General features: G+C 44.6%; 1 protein-coding gene and 4 non-coding genes across 12 annotated transcripts in view; all 5 read left to right on the top strand.

Moving 5' to 3' along the window:
- Nucleotides 1-21,660, top strand: part of RNASE11 (ribonuclease A family member 11 (inactive)) — a 97,190-nt gene that overhangs the window by 10,353 nt on the left and 65,177 nt on the right. For 3 of the 8 annotated variants that reach the window (XR_008299260.1, XR_008299261.1, XM_053224239.1), the window contains exon 2: nucleotides 3,501-3,641. Coding sequence is in view for 1 of the 8 variants with exons in the window: in XM_053224243.1 (XP_053080218.1) it covers nucleotides 3,501-3,641; nucleotides 11,320-11,396 (218 nt within the window). In the remaining 7 variants the exon portion in view is untranslated. The other 5 variants (XR_008299259.1, XM_053224238.1, XM_053224240.1 and 2 more) reach the window with 5 other exon arrangements.
- On the top strand, nucleotides 2,868-2,949 carry TRNAL-UAG (transfer RNA leucine (anticodon UAG)). The gene has a single exon. It is a non-coding gene; the product is annotated as a tRNA-Leu (tRNA).
- TRNAL-AAG (transfer RNA leucine (anticodon AAG)) lies at nucleotides 8,858-8,939 on the top strand. The gene has a single exon. It is a non-coding gene; the product is annotated as a tRNA-Leu (tRNA).
- TRNAY-GUA (transfer RNA tyrosine (anticodon GUA)) lies at nucleotides 14,805-14,895 on the top strand. Its single transcript is given in 2 exon segments — nucleotides 14,805-14,841; nucleotides 14,860-14,895. It is a non-coding gene; the product is annotated as a tRNA-Tyr (tRNA).
- TRNAY-GUA (transfer RNA tyrosine (anticodon GUA)) lies at nucleotides 16,143-16,233 on the top strand. Its single transcript is given in 2 exon segments — nucleotides 16,143-16,179; nucleotides 16,198-16,233. It is a non-coding gene; the product is annotated as a tRNA-Tyr (tRNA).

Below are 21,660 nucleotides of genomic sequence, written 5' to 3'. Positions count from 1 at the left end.
AGCAGGACAAATAAACATGCCCAGAGATCACAGAAGATAGCACCATTTTCCATTTTCTGTGGTTCATTTGAGATTTCTGTGTTTCTACAGGTGGGTATCCTTAAGTGGAAGCTCTATCGAAATCCCAAAGGGTGGTAAAGTGGCCACTACCATTGTCCAGTATTGGGAGGCCCTTTTCCCTGTCCCTAACATTAGGATTCACTAGGGGTGCCTGGGTGGCTCACTCAGTTAAGCATCTGACACTTGGTTTTGGCTTAGGTCATGATCTCATGATTAGTGGATTTGAGCCCCACATCGGACTCTGCGCTGGTGGTGAGGAGCCTGCTTGGGATTCTCTCTCTCTCTCTCTCTCTCTCTCCCTCTCTCTCTCTCTCTCTCCCTCTCCCTCTCCCTCTCCCTCTCCCTCTCTCTCTGCCTGTCTCCTGCTTGTGCTCTTGCTCTCTCTCAAAATAAATAAACTTAAAATAATTAAAAAAAACATCAGGCTTCACTATTTTGCCAGGCTTTTCTCCCTCACTTATAAATGTATTTTATTTGTGATTTCTCATTTATTCCCACTGCTGTCAATTAAGCACACATATCTTCCCTGGACACTGCTCTCAAGAGGTCTCAGGTCTTTGACTTCCTCAATTCTTTTTCCTCACTTCTACCAGAATTCTAAATTACAAAACTGATCTCCAGGGCAGTGGTTCTCAAAGCATGTTCCCTGGCTCAGTAACACCATCAGCTCGCAACTTATGAGAAATGCAAGTTCTCAGGTTTACTAAATGAGAAATTGCAGGGGTTGTGTCCAGCAATGGCTTTTTAACAAACCCTGCAGGTGATTGGGTGCACGTTAAAGTTTGAGAACCACTGCTCTGTGCTTAAAACCCTGTCCCTCTCTCCAGTTATTTGTCTCCACACAAGTGGCCCCAATGTGCCTACACCTATACCCTTGAAAATGCATTGCAGTTCTTTTTCTGAGAGCCCCACAGAATATGTCAGAGTTAGCATTGCTCTCTTTATGTTGAAGCTTATGGGATTCCAGAAAGAGATCTCTGCCTCTATGCCCTTTTTCCCCTTTTTATAAGGACACCAGTCATATTAGATTAGGGCCCACACTAAAGACCTCATTTTAACTTGATTACCTCTGTATAGACCCTGCTTCTAAATATGGTCACATTTTGAGGTACTGGGGATTTGGACTCTATAGATCTTTTTTTCGAGGGCGGGGGGGCAGGGGAGAGGGGGACAGGATTCCACCCATAACAAGGACCGTAGAATTTTACAGGAGGCTCTTGGGGGGGGGGGGTGGGGAATATCCTTTATGTGTCCCAACATCACCATGGGATTATTTTTCCCTTCTCTTGGGAAGCATAATTGATTAATAGACAATGACTATTGTCTATTTTTAGGAAAGTAAGCCCGGTCTGGCGGCTTCTTCCCTGACATAGGCTGTATATTTGCAAGAGAGAGGGAAGCATAAAGCATAACCATACACAACCTCCCTGTTTAAAGCTCTTTGTGTAAAGTTGCCCCCAAATATCCTTAATTTTATCAAATAAATAATGTTAGCCAAATATGATTGCATGTCACAAGGGAGCCACAATTTCCATCTTCAGAAGGCAGAAAATTAGCCGAAACATCACCCAACCCACATCCCCCAGCCTTTCTCTGTGACACAGGCACCTGTTTTTCTCTGAAGACTAGGCACTAACTGAATTTATTTCTCTGCTACTGCCACACACTAGCAAAAGAGACACATCAGCTATTGGCATTCTGTAATTTCCACTTAGATGTAATCAAAAGGAGCATGGAAACCAAAGTTTGGTAGGCCCAGAACAGAAACGCTGACATTTGGAGAACTGAGGTGTGTCTACCTTCCCTGTGTCAAGAAGAGAATAGGTGTGAATCTTTTTTCTCCCCCATTCTGGAACCTGGCTTGGGCTTCCGGGGAAGATGAGAAGAGGGAAGTTCTCCGGAATTCCTGGGTGCTAGGAGCACCCGTGCGGGCTCAGAATCATGGCTCTGTCCCCAGGGAAGGGCGTGTCTGGCTATCTCCGTCCGTAGTCGCCCGTAATAACAGGCGCCACGTGGCTACTACTGATCAGGGGAAAGGGGACCTGTCTGGCAGACGAAGAGTTAGTTCTAAAGAAAGGGACAGAAGGCTTCCCAGCAGCAGGAACCGATCCATTCTGACAAAGCCTTCCTTTCGGGCAAGCAAGACGGGGGGGGGGGGGGGGGGGGGGGGAGGAAGACTCTGTAGACTCTGTTCCGTCCAGACTAGGGAGCTGGCGGAGATTGGCACCGCCTATTTGCAGTTAGGTCTCAAAGGAGCAAAAGGGAACCAGGAGGCAAGCTTTTTTTCTCGGTGGTTTTAATTCACGTCCTACGCTTCCTGGAGACTCGAAGACTTCTCTCCTGGCTTCGGAACCGAAAAGTATCAAACTCAAAATGTAGCAAAACTGCCGCTTTGGTCTTCTTTACCCCACCAGCCCCACCCCGAAGCTATCTGGAGTCTAAAAGAGTTCATTCATCCGTTCAATAAATACTTTCTGAGCGCTTACTAGGTGCTAGGCGGAAGCTGACGCGACCCCTGTCTTTGGAATGCTCTTAGATTCTAGATCCCAAGAGCTTCGCTTCCGGAGCGGATGGTTTGGTTTGAAGATCTTTCCCTTTAGCTACTGGAGTGAGAAGAGCTGTTCCGAGGTGGGCGGATGCAGATTGGAATCCTAGTGGAGCGAAGCAGGGAGGGAAGAGTCTCTTTCTTAGGGTCCTTTGGTGATACCTACAATCTTGGTCCCAGGTTGAAGGTTTAAAGACCAACGCTGAAAAAAAGAGCAGAAATGTATAAGTAGGAAGTGTAGGCAGCCCACTTTCGTGGATTTGGTAGCGTGGCCGAGCGGTCTAAGGCGCTGGATTTAGGCTCCAGTCTCTTCGGGGGCGTGGGTTCGAATCCCACCGCTGCCAGGGTTTTGTTTCTAGTCATAAGTAGTCACGGCCTTTGCCTTCACTTCAAATAAAACTATAGTACCCCTGCGGGATTTGACCAAAACTCAATGTGTGGATTTTCTGACTACTCGGCTCTTGACTGATGGGGTGGGACTAGTGAATGAAGGACTCCGTTTTACTGGAAGGGAGCTCACAAGCAGATCTTTAAAAGACGCACTCCTCCGGATCCCCGATCCCCCCGCTGTTTGGAAGGGAGAGGATAAGGCCTTGTGGCCAAAGGATGGCATTTAACCTGGGCACTTAGGAGAGGAGAGGTAGTCTTGGAATCTTGACAGAACCTTGAAAGTGCAGTAAACAGGTAAGGTGGGGCACGGAGGGGAGCAGGGAATGAAGTCAGCCTTTGCTTCTAAGGGTTAACTCGGAAAATTTCAGCAGTTCCACTCAGAGCCAAAGTAAAAAAATTCAGACAGTTGCACAGGGCGCCCAAAGTGTCCCTGTGGTCCCCGGTGCTGCCTCTCGGACCCCTAATGCGTTACCTATAGGATGTTCCGTCTTATTTCTCTTTCCAGGTGCCTCTGGTCTCTCTGCTACTACGGCACCCCCTCCCAACCCACACTCTGTCTCTCCCTCCAAGTTCACCACAGGACAGCAAAGGAGATGTGTTAAGCAGGAAGCTTATGGTCAAGGGAGGCAAGTTCTCACCAGCTCAGGTAAGTGATTCAACCACCAGACTTGAGCCAGGCCAGGAAGACCACTCTGACTCTTACCTAGCCCCCAAAGAGTCCTAGGATGGGTTTGAAGTAAGAATTTGAGCTCCTTAAGGAACATTCTCACTTCCTGGCCTTTGAGGGCAATGCCTTTCCTGCGCCATGTACGTGTATAGCCTTTGGTACCTAGAGGGTGCATTAGGCATGATTTGGACACATACACATGTTTATGAATATATACCGCATTCAGATTTGAATCCAGGCACTGTCCCCTCCTCAAGGCTTTGAGAAGGAGTTCTCTGCTCATTTTAGTAGATGGTGGTGGAACCTGACTGGCCTGTGCCCTAAAGGAGGCAAGAGTTAAGTTTGTCCATGTGGCTTGTTATTCTAGTCAACATCAACAATAGTGACATTTTTGGACCGGATAATTCTTTACTGTGGGGGTCAGAGGTCATGTGTAGTATAGGATGTTTAGCAGTATCCCTGGCCTTTACTCACTGGATACCAGTAATACTGTCTCAGTTATGACAACTGAAAGTGTCTCCAGATATTGTCAATGTCCCTTAGGAGACAAAATCGTTCTTAAAGACTGAGGGTACAACTATTATGTCCCACTTTGTGGCTTGTTTTCTCAGTCTCTCAACAGTGTCTTTGAAGGGCAAAGTCTCCTAATTTTGATGAAGTACAATTAATCATATTTTTCTTTTATGGATCATGCTTTTGGTGTTGCTTCTAAAAAAAATCTTTCCCTGATACAACTTGATAAAGATATCATTCTAAATATTTTATAGTTTGGGTTTATGATCCATTTTGAATTATTTTTTTATGTGGTGTTAAGTAGGGATCAAAATTATTTTTTAACATTATTGAAAAAACTACCTTTCTAAAGAACACATTTATCGTGATGAGCACTGAGTAATGTGTATAGAATTGTTGTATCACTATCTCATACACCTGAAACTAATATAACACTGTGTTAGCTATCCTGGAATTAAAATTAAAAACTTAATAAAAAATAAAAAGTAAATTAAAAAAGACTACCTGTCTCTACTGAATTGCCTTTGAAACTTTGTCAACAATCAATAGATAATTTATGTATGGTTCTATCTCTGTACTCCTGTTTCATAGATCTATTTTTTATATTTTAATACCAATACTATGGTCTTGATTAGAGCAGCTTTTATGAGTCTTGATGTCAGTCAGAGTGAGTTTGCTCCAATTTTGTTCTTCTTTTTAAAGTTGTTTTGGGCATGCTATATCTTTGAATTTCCATAGGAATTTTGGAATTAGCTAGTCAATTTCTAAAACAAAGGAAAAAGAAAAGAAAAACCAGAGTCACATGGCTGGCTCAGTTGGAAGCACATGGGACTCTTGATATCATGAGTCATGAGTTTGAGCCCCGTTTTGGGTGTAGAGACTACCAAAAATAAATAAACTTTAAATTTAAAAAAACATGTCTTAAAAATACATTTAAAAACCTTGTTATTTTGATTAGGATTGCATTGAATCTATAAATCAACTTAGGGATAATTGATATCTTAATGATACTGCATCTTCTCATTCACAAACGTGAAGTGATCCAAGGATCCTTGTATTTAGGTTTTCTTTTATCTATCTTAGCATTTTTTTTTCTGGTGTACAAATCTTGGACATATTTTGTCCCTAAGTATCTCACATTTAATGTAAATTGGATTGTTTTTAAAATTGTCAGTTTCTGATAGTTCATTGCTAGGTACAATTATATATCTATATATATAGAGATATAGTATATAGACAGTAATATATGCAATTAATTGTAATATTTGCTTTCTATCCAACAACTTTGCTGGATTCACTTATTAGTTACAGCTTTCTGTAGATTCTGTAGGAATTTTACATAGATTTTCATGTTTTCTTGGGATAAAAGATACCTTTACTTGTTTGTTTAAACCTAGATGCCTCCTGGGGCACCTGGGTGGCTCAGTCGGTTGAGCGTCTGACTTCGGTTCAGGAGCCCCATGCCGGGCTCTGTGCTGACAGCTCAGAGCCTGGAGCCTGTTTCTGATTCTGTGTCTCCCCCTCTCTCTCTGCCCCTCCCCCACTCATGCTATCTCTCTCTGTCAAAAATAAATAAACATTAAAAAATAAATTGAAAAAAAAAACCTAGATGCCTTCCATTTCATTTTTCCCCCCATTATTGATTGGGCAAGAATCCCCTGCACCATGTTGAACAAAAGTGATGAGGGGCGCCAGGGTGGCGTAGTCGGTTAAGCGTCCGACTTTAGCCAGGTCAGGATCTCGCGGTCCGTGAGTTCGAGCCCCGCGTCGGGCTCCGGGCCGATGGCTCGGAGCCTGGAGCCTGTTTCCGATTCTGTGTCTCCCTCTCTCTCTGCCCCTCCCCCGTTCATGCTCTGTCTCTCTCTGTCCCAAAAAAAAAATAAATAAACGTTGAAAAAAAAATTTATAAAAAGTGATGAAAGCAGATGTCCATGTTTACTCCCAATCTTACGGGAAAACATTTAGTCTTTCATCATTGAGCATGATATTAGCAGAAGTTTTTCATAGCTTCCCTTTATCAGGTTGAGGAAGTTTCCTTCTTTTCCTAATTTGCTGTGAGTCTGTGTCTGGAATGAATGTGGACTTTGTCAAATGCTTTGTCTGCATTTTTTGGTAAGATCATAAGATTTTTCTTTTTAGTCTGTTGAAATAATAAATCACATTGATTGATTCTGAATATCAAACCAACTTTGCTTTTCTGGGATAAATCCCACTTGATCCAGATATATTGTTATTTTATATATTGTGGATTCAACTAGCTAAAGTTGTTCAACTAGGAGGAACTGGATTTCATATTTTAGCCCCTGACTGGTGCACTCACTCTTCAGTTACAGCTTCTTACCCTATTCTTGTAAGAGAGATCTTCATTTTGTTGATCCACAACCAACAAAACTGGCAGAAGGAAGAAGTAACAAATACTTGTCCTTGGCTCAAGTAATTGCAACTCAACATCCCCAGGCCATCACACTCTAAGACAAAGCCCCCCACTTCCCCCTCATCCCACAACCAGACAGGAACCGAATCTTCTAAAGTGCAACCTGTGCATTTGAGTCTGGAGGAAGCCTGAGCTACACTGCCCCCTGGTGTACGATTTATCCTGCACAATATCCATCAGGACCCCTAGTCTCTCCTAATGTGGAAAATCTCTGAAGTGTCCTGCAGATCACTCTGGGAGTGGCACCAAACCCTCCCCCAAGATTCCCCACCTCCCATAGCTTCCCAGATTCCTGGGCTGAACTTTGGGAAGAATGCTGTGGCAGTGGAAGGGGCTTCTCTGTCCCATCTCTTCTATAAACTGTGTAAAAGGTCATGGAAAAGCCAATACTTTAGAATATATTGATAAAGTCAGCTCTGAGGATTAAATGAATGATTTAAGATCCATGCAATCTTGAACTGGAAGACCCATTCTCAGCTGTCATTTCGGGTATGTATTTGGTCCTAGAACTAAGGCTAGTTCAGTCCAGAGCTCACCCCAGGTGTGTGGGAGGAGATAAGGAGGTGAGAAGCCTTGGGTCATCCTGAGATACATAAAAGAACGAGGCTGAAAGACAAATAGAAGAACATGGAGGGATTAGGGAAGAACCCTTCCGATACGTGGCTCCACGTTATAATCTGTGAACAACTTCACCTCTGTTCCAGCACACGGTCCTTACCAAGTCACATGGTCTGGCATGTGGTAGTCAAGCAGCATTGCGACTGACACTCAGGCATTGAACCTGGCAACTTCTTGGATGCATCACAGCAGGTATCCAGAGAAACAGCCTGTGTCAAGCAGGTTTGGACATGACAGGCGGGACAAGTGAGAAGTCCTTAAAAGAAATAGAACTGCTTATTGGAATATCCTCAGGCACTGGTTTTCTATGTTGGCTGCATGTGAGAAACTATAAAATACTGACGCCTGGATACCACCCATAGAGATTATGAGGTAATTGGTCTAGAGCCCAGGTCCACGTCAGAATTTTTAAAAGTTCCACACGTGATTCTAATGAACAGAGCTAAGAACTACTGCTCTAGGGATGTCATGATTATTTTGGCTGTGATGTGCTGGAGCAAAAACCCGACAGAACCCGAAAGCTCTTTTGAAAACTGGAGGCAGCTATCAAATGAAGGCAACTTGTAAACAGGTACAGAATATCCTGCAATAACAAAAACTGCCTGATGGGAGAGGGGAGCTGCAGGGACTGGCAGTCCCAGTCTGGCCTCTGTGCAGCTGCAGGACCGTCTGCTGTCACTTCTCACTAAAATGTTTTTCTCGGAAAAATGAGCACATCGTGTCCCTGAGCTCAGAGGAAAGCCTGGAGATGACGTTCCTTCCTGGGGCTTGGGCATAGCTCTGCAGTGTGTGTGGAGACCGGCAGAGTTGGTCAGCAGGGAACTTGAGCGCTGCTCTCTCTACTCGCCTGGACATTCCCCTGCACAAATTCTGGAGTGACAGGAGCAGTCTCAGAGGGTTGATTTTGCCATGCTTAGATGCCAATGTGGTGGCCTGGGAAACCCCTAAGGTCATAAAAGCCGTCAGATTCAAAAGAAATGAGCACCCGCTCTATGAGAGCAGAAAGAAGACATCTCCAAGTGTCTTAGGAATGGAGTGTAAAACCATATAAGGGGCTTTGCTTCCTCTGAAGAAATAATTTAGCAGAGACACATGCCTCAACTCTTTGATATCTCACCTAGTAAAAGAAAGGACTGTAGATTTCCACTGGCATCTAGGTTGTTGGTTAGATTCTAGCTCTAAGTAGGTGTTCAGGCATTTGCAAATGCCCTAGATCTCCGTTTGATAAGACATGCTCCCTCGGAGCAAGGATTTTGTGGCTTTAATTAGCTTGAATACTTCATTGATCTTCCCTAAGATATTTGTAGCCAGAGGGAGAGGAAGCCAACATAGTCGACACCTGCAAAAGGCCCACAGCCTTCTCTTGTGTTACAAATTTCATTCACTTATTACTCATGTATTCTTCATTCACTCAGTAAAATATTCCTCTTTAAGCCGTGGGTGGGAGATGGACAATCCAGAGTCTACGAGGAAAGTAAACTTTCGCGATGAGCCCTACGGTTCCTCCATCCCTTCCTCCATATGTTCTTGAGATTTAGGACTTAAGAATACAAATCTATGTAATAGAACGGAGATGTAAAGGAAGGTAGTTACCATCAGAAAAAAACAGGCAGAGCCGCTACAAGCCAGCGGTAGCGTGGCCGAGCGGTCTAAGGCGCTGGATTAAGGCTCCAGTCTCTTCGGGGGCGTGGGTTCGAATCCCACCGCTGCCAAGTGAAGTTTTTACCAGCAGCGGAACTGAGGTCAGAGGATGACGAATAATCACTCCAGTGTCTACACAGGTAGCACCGGAATGGGTCTGGGGTGAGTACGCGAGGGTGAACTTTCAGGTCAAGTGCAGAGAGCGCCTGCTTTCTGGCCTGGGTAGCGCTCTGGAAAGTTTTGCCAACCCGCAACGTTTTGATAAGTCTTCAAAGACGAAGTTCACCAGGAGGTTAAGGGACGGCAAGAAACAAATGTTAAGACTTCACAGTGGCAGGTGTGTCCACAGAAGTAGCTGTCACACGCGGATTGATATAAGGATTGATAGAAGGGCTTGGGAGGGACAGGGAGTGCTTTTTTGTTTTACGTTTTTCCCACTCATAAACGGAAACGCACAGAGACTTTGCAGCCAGTCCCGGAGCAAACCGTCCAGAGGAAACTCCTTTGGCAAGATCACAGGGCTCAGATCCTAGGGCTGTACTGTCGCCCGCACGTACCTGCAACTTTTGCGCCGGTTCCTGGGTTCTTAGGTCCCCGTTGGCCTGTTTCCTGGAGCCTTCCGGCTCGCGTTTCTGCCTCCCCACTCCCAAGCCCCGTTTCTGCTCTCTCGACGCAGTGTCTCCCGGTTCCTCCAGGTCTTCTCGGCCAGGAAGCGAGAAGGAAGGACACGGCTGAGCGAGACTGTCCGAAGATGTGTCTCGGAAAGGAGGCAATGCCCACGGGAGGAGGGGGGTGTTTCGGTTTTCGCAGACCTGAGTCAGGGATCCTTGATGACCAACTTGGAAAATAAGCTCACTGCCCCTAAGCGCTTGCTCTCAGAAAGCCCGAGAAAGTTTCGACCCCAAGTGCGAACTCCTATCAGACATTTTCACGTCTTGAACTGTCAGAACTTCCGGATCTGTGCGTGTGGTTTGGGGGCTCCCCCGAAGAGTGGATGGGTGGAACCCAAGTGCAGTCTAAGACTTGCCCCTCTCACTGTGTCTCTTGGGGGAGGTTGTGGTGAGAGCGCTTTTGGGCAACGGGGAGAAACTTCCTTTCGAGGAGGGGGTGAAGAAACGGAGGTAGCCCGTGTCCTTAAAAGAATGACCAAGAGAAACTTCAAGTTTCTGGACTGCTTCTCCATCTAGGAGTTCGAATATGGTTGTTCCTCTTTTGCTTAAGCATACTCACTTAACAAAATCACAATCCTTATTTAAAGAAAGCCTTCTGTCCCCGCACTCACCTGGCTCATCTAGAATGGAGAGAAACAGTAATGCTAGACTGGCCTCAATTTAAATTCATGGCGGTGATCTCAAGCGTGTCTGCATGACAATCTTACAAGTTTTCGAGAGTCCTCTACTATATAGGATTCTTAAAGACTGCTGTTTCATCCCTTCTCAAAACAGCCATCACCTCCTCATGCATTCTAATGCTCAGCTTTCTCTTTCACCGAGAAAACAGAAGCAGTCACAGGAGAACTTCTACAAGGTCCTCATCCACCTGCTGCTTTCTGAGTATCTTTAGGACTCCCGTTACTGTGGATGATCTATGTGAGATCCTAGCTAAGGCCATCTCTACCCTTGGTGCAGGAGATGCCGTCCTCTCTTGCTTACCCCAAAACATTCTTTCCAACACTTGTTTCTTCTCTGTTCTGCGGGATCATTCCCATCAGCCTACGCGGCTATTAAGATCCAATTATCAAATAAAAATAGCACGTTCTGGCAGCAATGATGGGAGCAGATACAAGGCTCGCTTTATACTCACGGTCACTCTAAATCTTCATGCGGCTTTTTCTAGGTCTCTTAGTATCACGCTAATAAGTGGTGCAAAGGCCTGAAATTTGGTTGCATGGGTGGAGTGTGAGAATGGACATTTCTGTTTTCTCCTTAACCTCTTTCTCCCCAACGCTGGTAGGAGGTGATGTAGATCAAGATGTATGCACCTTCCACAAATTAGTGAGTGCCTATTTTTTGCCAAGGATTGTCCTTGGCTGGAGGAGGTAAGGTTGTGATCCCAGGGAATTCACTTCCTAGAAGTCAAAGGATTATTTTCTCAAACAAATGGTGATGTTCAACCCAATCACCTTCCATCTAGATTACAAAATGTGAAAATAAGTGAAGAGGTTAAGTATGAGGTAGTGTGGCAGAGTGGTCTGAGGTGCAGGGTTTAGGCTATCGTCTCTTGGATTTGTAGGTTTGAATTCCACCACTGCTAATGAATGCTTTGATGTTTTTAAAATTAAAAAAAAATCCATCCTTTAAACTTCTCTTATGTACTAAAAAGTTAGTACAAAAAAATGTGATCAACAGCAGGTGTCTAGTCATTGAGGGAGACCCTCACAATCCAGCCGGGTACATATTACTGATCCCTCAGTGAGAAGACATATAAATTTCCTTTTTCTATAATTTACAGAGAAAAGGGAATTGCTGCTCCATGAAATAATTGAAATGTTGTGGTCTCCCAAAACCATTCTGATCAAAAAGAACTAGGCCGATTTCAGGTTTGGGGCAAGAAACATACATGAAGAGCTGGCAAGGAAGCAAGGATTTCTGCAAACTACTAGGCCATGGCAAAAGTTCTCAGGAGCCAACAACAAGTTTCCACTGGCCAAAGATGGAACAAACGGATGACCAAAAGGAATACCTACTCCAAAACATTGAATATAAAAACATATAATGATCTCCTAAAGGCAGAAAGAAAAACAACCCATTGATCACCAGTGGGGACAACCAGGGAGAAAATTATTTAATGTGAAATTCGGCAATTAATGGGTTAGAATCAAGCATTATCCCTACCTATTAAATGTACATTCTGTTTAAGATAACCAAGTAGCCCTAGCTGGTGAATAAAACTTCTGTGAAGAGGAAATCAAGCCAGTAAATATGGATGAAATATAAAATTGGATATCATGATTTAGCTGTGATGACATTAATATTTAAGGATAAGCTGATGGGGCAATTTGCAATGGAGGGATCAGGCTCTCTGTATGTGAACCCACTGATCAACACTAACATTTAAAATTGAAAGATTATGTGACTTTTGAGCTGATACTCAATACGTGAAGTACATAGAATTGCTTCTGAAGTACTTTTGTAAAAACTCTAACCTTAATCAAGAATTGACAGTTAATGTTCTATTTTCAAGAAATGAAAGAGCAGTATAAATTAAAATGAAGGAAAGCATTAGATTTGGAAAAACGTATAACATTGTCCAAAACAACTGATTCATTTCTGTATTATCTCACTGGCAGAGAGAGAAAAGAGGAGAGACACAGAGACACTGAAAGAGACTGATCCAAAATAGAGGAGATTTACAAACAAAGCAAACAAATATATGCATAAAATCTGTTTCACTCTTGATTAGATTAAAACCTCTTTATGTGCCATTTTGAGAAAATCAGGGAAATTTCAATATGCATTATGTAATAAATGTTACAAAAGAATGAATATTAATTTTCTTAGGTATAAATTTGTGGATATGTAATAATGTTCATATGATTAGAGAACCATACTGAAATATAAACGGTGATAATACATGATATAGGTTTGTTTTATATACTTCAGATAAGAGGAAATAGAAGAGGGGACCCAGGCTGGTTCAGCTGGTAAAGCATGAGACTCTTGATCTCAGGATCATGAGTTCAAGCCCCACATCCAGTATGGAGCCTACTTAAAAAAGAAGAAGAAGAAGAAGAAGAAGAAGAAGAAGAAGAAGAAGAAGAAGAAGAAGAAGAAGGGATAGATAAATTAGTAAAGCCCTGAAGATTGTTGAATCTGGATTATGATTATGGTATCTCACCATTTACTTTATATGAAAATTGATAAAATAAAGATAAAAATGAAATTCTTTAGACTTGTGAAAATGTTACATTATTATGCTTAGTATTTACAAAAATCTGATGCAAAACATAAACTTCACTTATGTAGTAAAAACATTCTCATTCTCTAGAACCAAGTAAGACTTACTATTCTATTTTTAGTGTCCTGATATGTATCCCCAATGTGTAGGTGTTGTTTATTTTATATTTATCCTGCTCATCTATGATTGGACTATTTCATTGTGCAGATTAGTTCCCATTGGTTCAGATTACTGTTATTTTAACTACATTTACCAAAGTTTTCTTTGTACTTCTTACTAAAACTCCTGTAACATTAGGGTTAGATATTCAGGATTAACCACTCATTATTTAAAAAAAAATTTTTTTTTTTAATATTTATTTATTTTTGAGACAGAGAGAGAGAGAGCATGAACAGGGGAGGGTCAGAGGAAGAGGGAGACATAGAATCTGAAACAGGCTCCAGGCTCTGAGCGGTCAGCACAGAGCCTGACACGGGGCTCGAACCCACAGACCGCGAGATCATGACCTGAGCTGAAGCCGGACGCTTAACTGACTGAGCCACCCAGGCGCCCCTAACACTCATTATTTTAACATTCACATTTTATATTCTATACCTTGTTACTCTTAATGTTTTGGGGAATAGTTCTCTTAGAGACTGGTAAGTCAGTATATATACATCTGAATAAATAAAATTAGTCAAATCAATTTATTAATTTTTCAATTAATACACTTTGTGTTTGGGGACAGTATTATGTTAAATTAAGCACAGAGTACAGAGTTCCCATGTATACTCTAACTGCCCTTCATCCACTGTTGTCTCCTATAATGATAACGTGCACTGCTGTGGTATATTTTGCTGCAGTTGATGAGACAATTTTGAGGGTTTATTAATAATTAAAATCCAAAGACACATTTTCACTATGGCAAAATACCTGGGCTCAAAATTGAAGCTTGCTCCCAACAAGACAAGAGAGGAATGCAGCACAGCCTGAGAGGACCAGAGCATGCAAAACTACAAACCCAGCCTGGCTGACTCTTTCTGCCTGGTACCACACAGAGAGAGTAGTACCGGCTCAAAGGCACTGCCCCTCACCCCGATCCTCGAAGGTGCAGATACACCTGCCGCCCACACACGCTCGAGGCAGGGGCACTTGAGTGTGGCTTGTTGTGCCTCTGGGAGACCTTCGCTGGATGGATGAGATGTCTTGGGGAGCATGGGATCTGAAACGTCTGAGAAAGACGCGGAGCTAGGGCAAAGGAGTCCAACCGGGCTCACGCCGGTGATCTCTGCCGCTCTTGTCTTCGGTGCGTCTCCGGGAAGCCCACAGAACCGTGAGCTATTTCGGGGAGCAGACGCCTCCGCCACAGGAACCCGGGTCGGGGGGCAGAGGTGGGGAGACAAGTGCCCAGAATGGCCGCGACGCCTGGGCCCCGTGGCCGTGGTCTCTAAGCCTGGCCCCAGAGCCTTTCCCCATCACTTCCCAGTAAGGGTCCCGACGCCAAAAAGTGAGCCCCACTGGGGGCGCAGCGCGGCAGGTGCATGGTGGATGGGTGGCGTGGGGACCAGGCGGGGGCTGGCACTCACAACACGGGGGAGGCGAGGGCGCTGAGAGGCGGCGTTCCTTCAGGGGCCTCCACCTGAGCCTGAGGTCCTGCGGTTCGCGACCGCCCACCCGGTGCCCATGGGGTGGGTTCTCCTTTCCCTTGCTCCGCAAGCCCTCCCCACCCGACCCATGCATCTGTTTCGCCAACGCCTCCATCTCCGCCCCCCTCCCTCTTATCCGCTTTCTGGCCCCTGACAGACGGCCTTAGTCGCCCCCCCTCTCCATTGTATTAAGGAACTCCGGGAGGGGAAATGACGCCACACGTGAGGGCCCGGGTTGGGTATCTTCAAAATCCCGGTCCCAGGACACCTGACTACCATCACGTGGAAGCGTGTGTTTGGCTCTCTTCAAAGGGACTTTCCGACCAACCCAAGACAAACTGCACCTGTGACGGACCAGTGTCTTGGCTTCGTCATTTCCAGAAAGAGCGGTGACTCAGCCCCAGTGCCGTGCACCCTTCGATAGCTCAGCTGGTAGAGCGGAGGACTGTAGACTAGACGCGATGTGGACATCCTTAGGTCGCTGGTTCGATTCCGGCTCGAAGGAGGTGCCTGTCATTTTTACTGGACCTCATGAAGGCCGCCACCGGCTAGTGTCAAAGGCCTCGCAGGAGGGACCAAAGCCAGGAAACACTTTCAGAACTCCTGTACAGCTACGTGTGTGCTATCTATCCCCAGGGAACACACCTGCACCTCTTTTCCGCAGTCCGCACACCCATGGCCTGCAGCGCGCAGTCTGCTTGATACTCCTGCCTTATCAAGGAGCCCTGACGCCAGCCCTTTTTATGCACCCGGTGCTGTAGCCCCGGGATCTGCCACCACCGTTTTTGCTAAACATACATCCCTACCAAACAGGCACTGTCCTCGGCAAGCCCTGGAGGCTGATAAGCACACAGGCCATCACACGGGTCTTGGGCATCCTTCTTGAAAACCCACTCTCTCAACGTCTGTCTCAGTCTCCTCCTCAGCTTCCTCCTAGCTTGGGCGCCATCTCACGTCTGTCTAGCCCAACTTCAGACTCTTGAAATTGTCTTCGGTGCGTCTCCGGGAAGCCCACAGAACTGTGAGCTATTTCGGGGAGCAGCCGTCTCCGCCACAGGAATCCGGGTCTGGGGGCAGAGGCGGGGAGACAAGTGCCCAGAATGGCCGCGACGCCGGGGCCCCGTGGCCGTGGTCTCTGAGCCTGGCCCCAGAGCCTTTCCCCATCACTTCCCAGTAAGGCTCCCCGCGCAGAAAAGTGAACCCCGAGGTCCTGGGGGCGCAATGCGGCAGGTGCATGGTGAGTGGGTGGCGTGGGGACAAGGCGGGGGTGGACACTCACAACACGGGGGAGGCGAGGGCGCTGAGAGGCGAGATTCCTCCAAGGGGCCTCCACCTGAGCCTGAGGTCCTGCGATTCGCGGCCGCCCACCCAGCGCCCATGGGGTGGGTTCTCCTTTCCCTTGCTCCGCAAGCCCTTCCCACCCGACCCACGCATCCGTTTCGCCAACGTCCCTTCCCCGCCCCCTCTTAATGACTTTCTGGCCCCGACGGACGGCCGTAGTCCCCCCATCGTCTCCTCTCCCACTGTATTAAGGAACTCTGGGAGGCGAAAAGACGCAACAGGTGAGGGCCCCAGTCGGGAATCTTGAAAATCGCGGTCCCAGGACAGCCGGCTGCCATCACGTAGCAGCGTGTGTTTGGTTCCCTTCAAAGGCAGCTTCTGACGAATCCAAGGCAAATTGCGCCTGGGGCGGTCCAGTCTTGGCCTCGTCATTTCCAGAAAGAGCGGTGACTCAGCCCCAATGCTGTGCACCCTTCGATAGCTCAGCTGGTAGAGCGGAGGACTGTAGACTAGACGCGATGTGGACATCCTTAGGTCGCTGGTTCGATTCCGGCTCGAAGGAGGTGCCTGTCATTTTTACTGGACCTCATGAAGGCCTCCACCAGCGGCTAGTGCTTAACGTCAAAGCCCTCCTCTGAACCTGGCAGGGTCAGGATTACAGCAAACTCACTCTCACAGTCCAAAGCCAGGAGAAGCTTTCGGGAACCCCTGCACAGCCAGGTGTATGCTGTCGTTAAGGAACACCTGCACCACCTTTCTTCAGTCCACAGACTTGCAGCGCAAAAACAGTGCCTTGCAGTGCCTTGCAGCGCAAAAACAGTCCACCCTGCTGGGGCTTTATGGAGGAGCCCTGAGCAGCCACTTCCCACACCATCCAGGGCACTTTACACTCATGCACCCACCCCCTGTGTTCTGGGCTCTGCCACCAACACCAATTTGCCCAGATGGGCAGATCCCTGCCAAAGAGGTGGCCAAATAGGTGCTGCCCAGGGCAAGCCCTGGAGGCCCCCAAGCACACAGGCCAACACAGGGGTTAGAGGACAACCTTGGCATCCTTCTTGGAGACTCACTGTTTCATTCTCTGTATCTGTGCACGGGTGTACTCTTTTCTTTCCTCTATGTTTTTGCTTCCCAATTCCAATGCTGGGTAAATATTTTGATCTACAAAGATAGAAATGGCTCATCTTCGTGCTTAGCGTAGTATTTGTACAGAATTGCCCTTGGAGAACTTTCAAATAATTGCCAATTCTGGACTGCACCTTAGCTGACATTTGTAGGATGCAAATATAATTTTGTATGTAGTTTGAAAGGGATGATTATAACTCTCACTGGCCTATTTACGTGGGTGTCTAGATAGTTGCTCCCGACAGACACAGGTTTTATTTGTGTTGCACTTTTTGCCTCTGGAGTTTTGTGGCTTTTGTCATAAGAACAGTGATCTTTCCTACTCTGTTCACACCATTGGGCACATACAGGTGATCTACATGAAGATTTTATAACTCTTTCTCGGCAAAGAGACCTCAGGTTTGAATGTCACCATATGCAGAAATTAGCATTGTGGGATCAACGATGAAATTTCTGGCCTCTCTTTGACACCCGAGAATTCTACTTCTTTGTGCACTCGGCTAATGCTTCCACCATTACATTTAGATTTGTTTTTTCCTGTCTACTGAGAAATGTTCCCTGAGAATATGAACTGAAGCAGGTATTCATCAATAAGGGTATAGCAAGTCCTACATCCTCTTAGCTCAAGAACCTAGGTCATGTTGGCTCAAAAAAGCTGTCACTCCTTAAGACTGTGTATGTTTTAGTCACAAACCCTTTAATAGGTACCTAATCTGTCCCAAGTACTGTGCTTGTGCCAGGGAAAGAGAGATTAAAACATAGGTCTTTCCCTAAATAGTTTAGTGTTTGTAGGGGACAGACAGATGGAGGCAGATAATTAAAATATAATGTCCTGAAAACTGTAGTAGAGGTACATAGGACATTCCATGCAAATCTAAAACTAAAACTAACCTTGGAAAGTTTTAATTCAGGCTGGGGCAGAGGTCAGAGTAAGAAATGGGAGAGGTCTCCTGGTAGCACCAATGGCCTGGAGTCAGTTGACTTTTAGAACAGGAGACTAGATCTGTGATCAGGTGAGTTCAGTGGACACAGAACAGCTTTAGAAAAATACACAGAAACCTGAAGAGTGTTGATTTTGTGTGTAACCGTATATAATATCACTAGAGCATACATACAAGTCCAGGACTAGCCAGAAATGAAGTATTGATAATCATGCATGAAATTTAACCCAATCTCATCATATCCCTTGGGTTTTAATTGCTACTCACTCCAGAAGCAAGGGGAAGATTTCTCAACATCCCGTTTGAGTCTTCATAGAGAAAGCACCATGGCTTTATCACTTGATCTATATGTTATTCTAGCAGAATGGCAAGAAGAAGAAAAATGCATAATGTTCATGTACTTCAACATTCATCTCCACTCCCGTTATCACTTTCTCTGCACATACATTTTTGTTGCTGCCTGGCTTGGGTGAGCTGAGAGATAAAGGCAGAAACATTGCTAATGTCGAGAGAGAAAAATCTTATGTTGAATGAAGGCTTTACTTCTTTTTCAGATTTGACTAGAATAGGGAATCGGGAAATTTCCATTCAAGATCTCTTGAGCGGTGCCTGGCTGGCTGAGTTGGCACATGCAATTCCTGATCTTGGGGTTGTGAGTTCAGACCCCACTTTGGGTGTAGAGATTACTTAAAAACAAAGTAAAATAAAAAAGATCCTTTGAAATTGTCTTCTTTCTTTCTTAAACCTCACCATCTCTTTACCATCTGGGTAGCCTTTCTCAGCAAGTACTTCCTCTAACTGGGTTCCTGATGCCTGGATCAATATAATTCTTGAATGCAGGTCACCCCCAGTGGTAACTAAATAGTTCCAAACAGGTTATAAATAAAAATGTTTATTTTTCACTAATGGGATTAATTAGAAACCAAAGCTTTTGTCACTCTCCTCCATCTCTGCACTTGTGCTAATACCAGCAGTCAAGAAGGATGTAGTCCAAGACTGGCAAAAACAAACAAACAAAATATATACATATATATGTATAAATGAATATATATGTATAAATGTATATATATGTATAAATATATATATTTATATATGACTATTTGCATGTAAAATCCATAAATGAGAAACCTAAGACCTGACCTCAAGTGGGATATGTTTTCGATCAGTGTGTAAAGGAGAGTGGAAAAATGTCGGCATCTGTTCAAGATGGAGGACAAGGGATATCTTCCTCTCAGGTACACTTTTGCCTGCTAGTCCTATATTGCACACAGACTGAAATATCTTGGGGCATTTTGTGGCAAAGCCTCCTTATTTAAATAGTAGCTTTTAGAGGGGTGCCTGGCTGGCTCAGTTGGTAGAGCACTGGACTCCTGATCTCAGGGCTTGTGAGTTCAAGCCCCATGTTGGGTGTGGGCCCTACTTTAAAAATGTCAGATAACGTATCAGATAAACTCAGAGCCTACTAAAATCATTGAGCACTGTCCAATAAATAAAACTCTCTGAAACAGGAGAGGGTGAGATCCTAGAAGTTGGTAGCCTTGAGAGATAATACGGTGACTCAGAATCAGAAGGCACCCTCCCCCCTCTTTTTTTTTTTTTTAACCAGGCAGAAAAACTGAATCTGAGAAGCCACACTTGAGATTAAAACATAAAAAAACAAGCAGTTTATTCGTAGGCAGGGCTTGGTTTCCTGAGTGCTGTTCCCATCCCTGCAGCCTCACTTCCCCCTCAGTATGTCAGATAACAGGGCAAGAATCTGTGTCACAAAAAGGGGAAATGAGTTCCTGTCCCTCTGTCCTGTAGCATGACCCACCCTCAGTGGAAGGCCAACACTGTCGCATAAGATGGCAAGTATTGCTCTTTTTACAAGTGGGCTTTTCTGCCTCTCACCTTAATATTCTAATGGAGGTGCCTGGGTGGCTCAGTCAGTTAAGCATCTGAATTAAGTGTCCCACTTCGACTCAGGTAATGATCTCACCATTCAAATGGGTGGGAGCCCCACATCAAGCCCCGCATCACACTCCTCACTGACGGTGCAGACCCTGCTTGGGATTCTGTCTCTCTTCTTCTCTCTCTGCCCCTTCTGCACATTCAATTCCATTCCCTCCATTCCCACCTTGGCCCAAACTCTGTGACTCAGTCAAAATGTACCATGTTTCCTGGCTTACAAACACCAGGTGATGACAAGGTTCTCACTCTGCTTTGATGCCTCTGCCTCATCCTTTATCAAAGTCCTTCCCATTATCTCTGAATCATTTCAGGATCATCTTTTACCACAATCTTCTCCTAGCTCCTCAAGATTCAATTTGGTTCTCCTCCTCTTTGTCTCTTTGGTACTCCTTGATTACTTTCACCTTTCCACCTATCACAACATACTGATAGTATACTTTCACATCCTCTTTAGGAGTGAGCTCCTTGAAATTTGGGGCAATGCTGTATTCATTTTGCATAGGACAGACACCCAGCATATGTGAAAATATTAACTGGCCTAAGGCACTGCAGCATCAGTTCAAGGAAGATGAGGGTTGTGAACGAATCATTACAACTCGGAGTAATAACTAGAGACCTGCTTTATTGGAAGACCAAAAAGAGCCCCATAATTTCTTCTAAGATAACAACCAGAGATGACATATCCCACGTAAAGAGCCCAGGGTTTTCTGTGATGAAAAGTGAATGAGGAAGCATCTGGGAATCACACAATAAGATATTCAAATTAACTCTACCCCTGAGGAAATTTGAAAGTTGAAAAAAATACATGAAAATATCTGCTTGATGACATCAGAGAGATAAAACAAAGATAAGAAGGGTTATTTAGCCAAAATATAGGAGTGATAATAACTAGAAATCTACAGTGATATTAACTAGAAACTCCCCACGTATAAGGAAATAATTCATATTATGCTGCCAATGTGAATTGTATGTCAGAAGCAAGCAAGAACATAAAAAAATTACCATGGGCCAGTTTCATTCATAAACATAGATATAAAAAATTGTAAACAGAAAATTAGCAAACCAAATAGTGATATATATAGAAATTATAACTTATCTGACAGAACTGGAGCTATTAGATAAAAGTAGGATTGATTTAACATTAGAAAAATCAATGTTCTTCACTACACTAAGATACCAAAGGAGAAAAATAGATGCAGAAAATTTGTCTAATAAAATCCAATATCTGTCATGGTAAAAATGATAAATAAACTAGGAATAGAAGTCAATTTACTTAGTTTGAGGAAGTGTTTCTGCAAAAAGGAAGTCTCATTGTATCTTGTATCTCACAATATATTTAATGGTGAAATGGTGTTAGATTTCTGTTTGAGACTGAAACACAATTAGGATGCCCACTAATCTGCTGTTTCACATTATACTGAAGGTTTTCGTTAGAAGAAATGAAAATGAAGAAATGATTGAGTAAAAAGAAAATTTGAAGAAATCTACAAAGTAACAATACTGTGGACACCATTTGTAGGATTTAAGATCCACCAACTGAAAATCAATGAACTCCTAGGTGTTTGTCCCTCTTGGTTAGTGGGATGGCTTTTGGTGACAATAGTCTGAAACACCTTCTCTTCTCGCCTCTCTCTTCTCTCTGGTGTCTGTGGTGAGGTGTGAAGGCTCATGTACACCATGACACATACCGCCACGCCCCTCCCCCGCCCTTGCAGTTAACCTCATCAGTCCTGGCCAGAGATATGTGAGCACAAGTGATATAAGTGTCCTCGTATGCCAACCCTGTGCTCTCCTCCTCATCCTTGGTGACTGTGCAGACCTTACATTGAGGAGCCTGGATCTCCAAGCCACTGCTGCAGCCGACAAGACTGCGAAATGAATGAGAAATAAATCTTCACTGCATAAAGCCAAAGAAAAAAATCTACAGGTGTATTACTAGAAATAATAAGCAATAGTCAAAGATTACTTACGTT

The sequence above is a fragment of the Acinonyx jubatus genome, chromosome B3 (assembly GCF_027475565.1).
Source record: "Acinonyx jubatus isolate Ajub_Pintada_27869175 chromosome B3, VMU_Ajub_asm_v1.0, whole genome shotgun sequence".
Lineage (NCBI taxonomy): Eukaryota > Metazoa > Chordata > Mammalia > Carnivora > Felidae > Acinonyx > Acinonyx jubatus.
The sequence above is the reverse complement of the archived record's forward strand: the minus strand, read 5'-3'. Positions and strand labels throughout refer to the sequence as shown.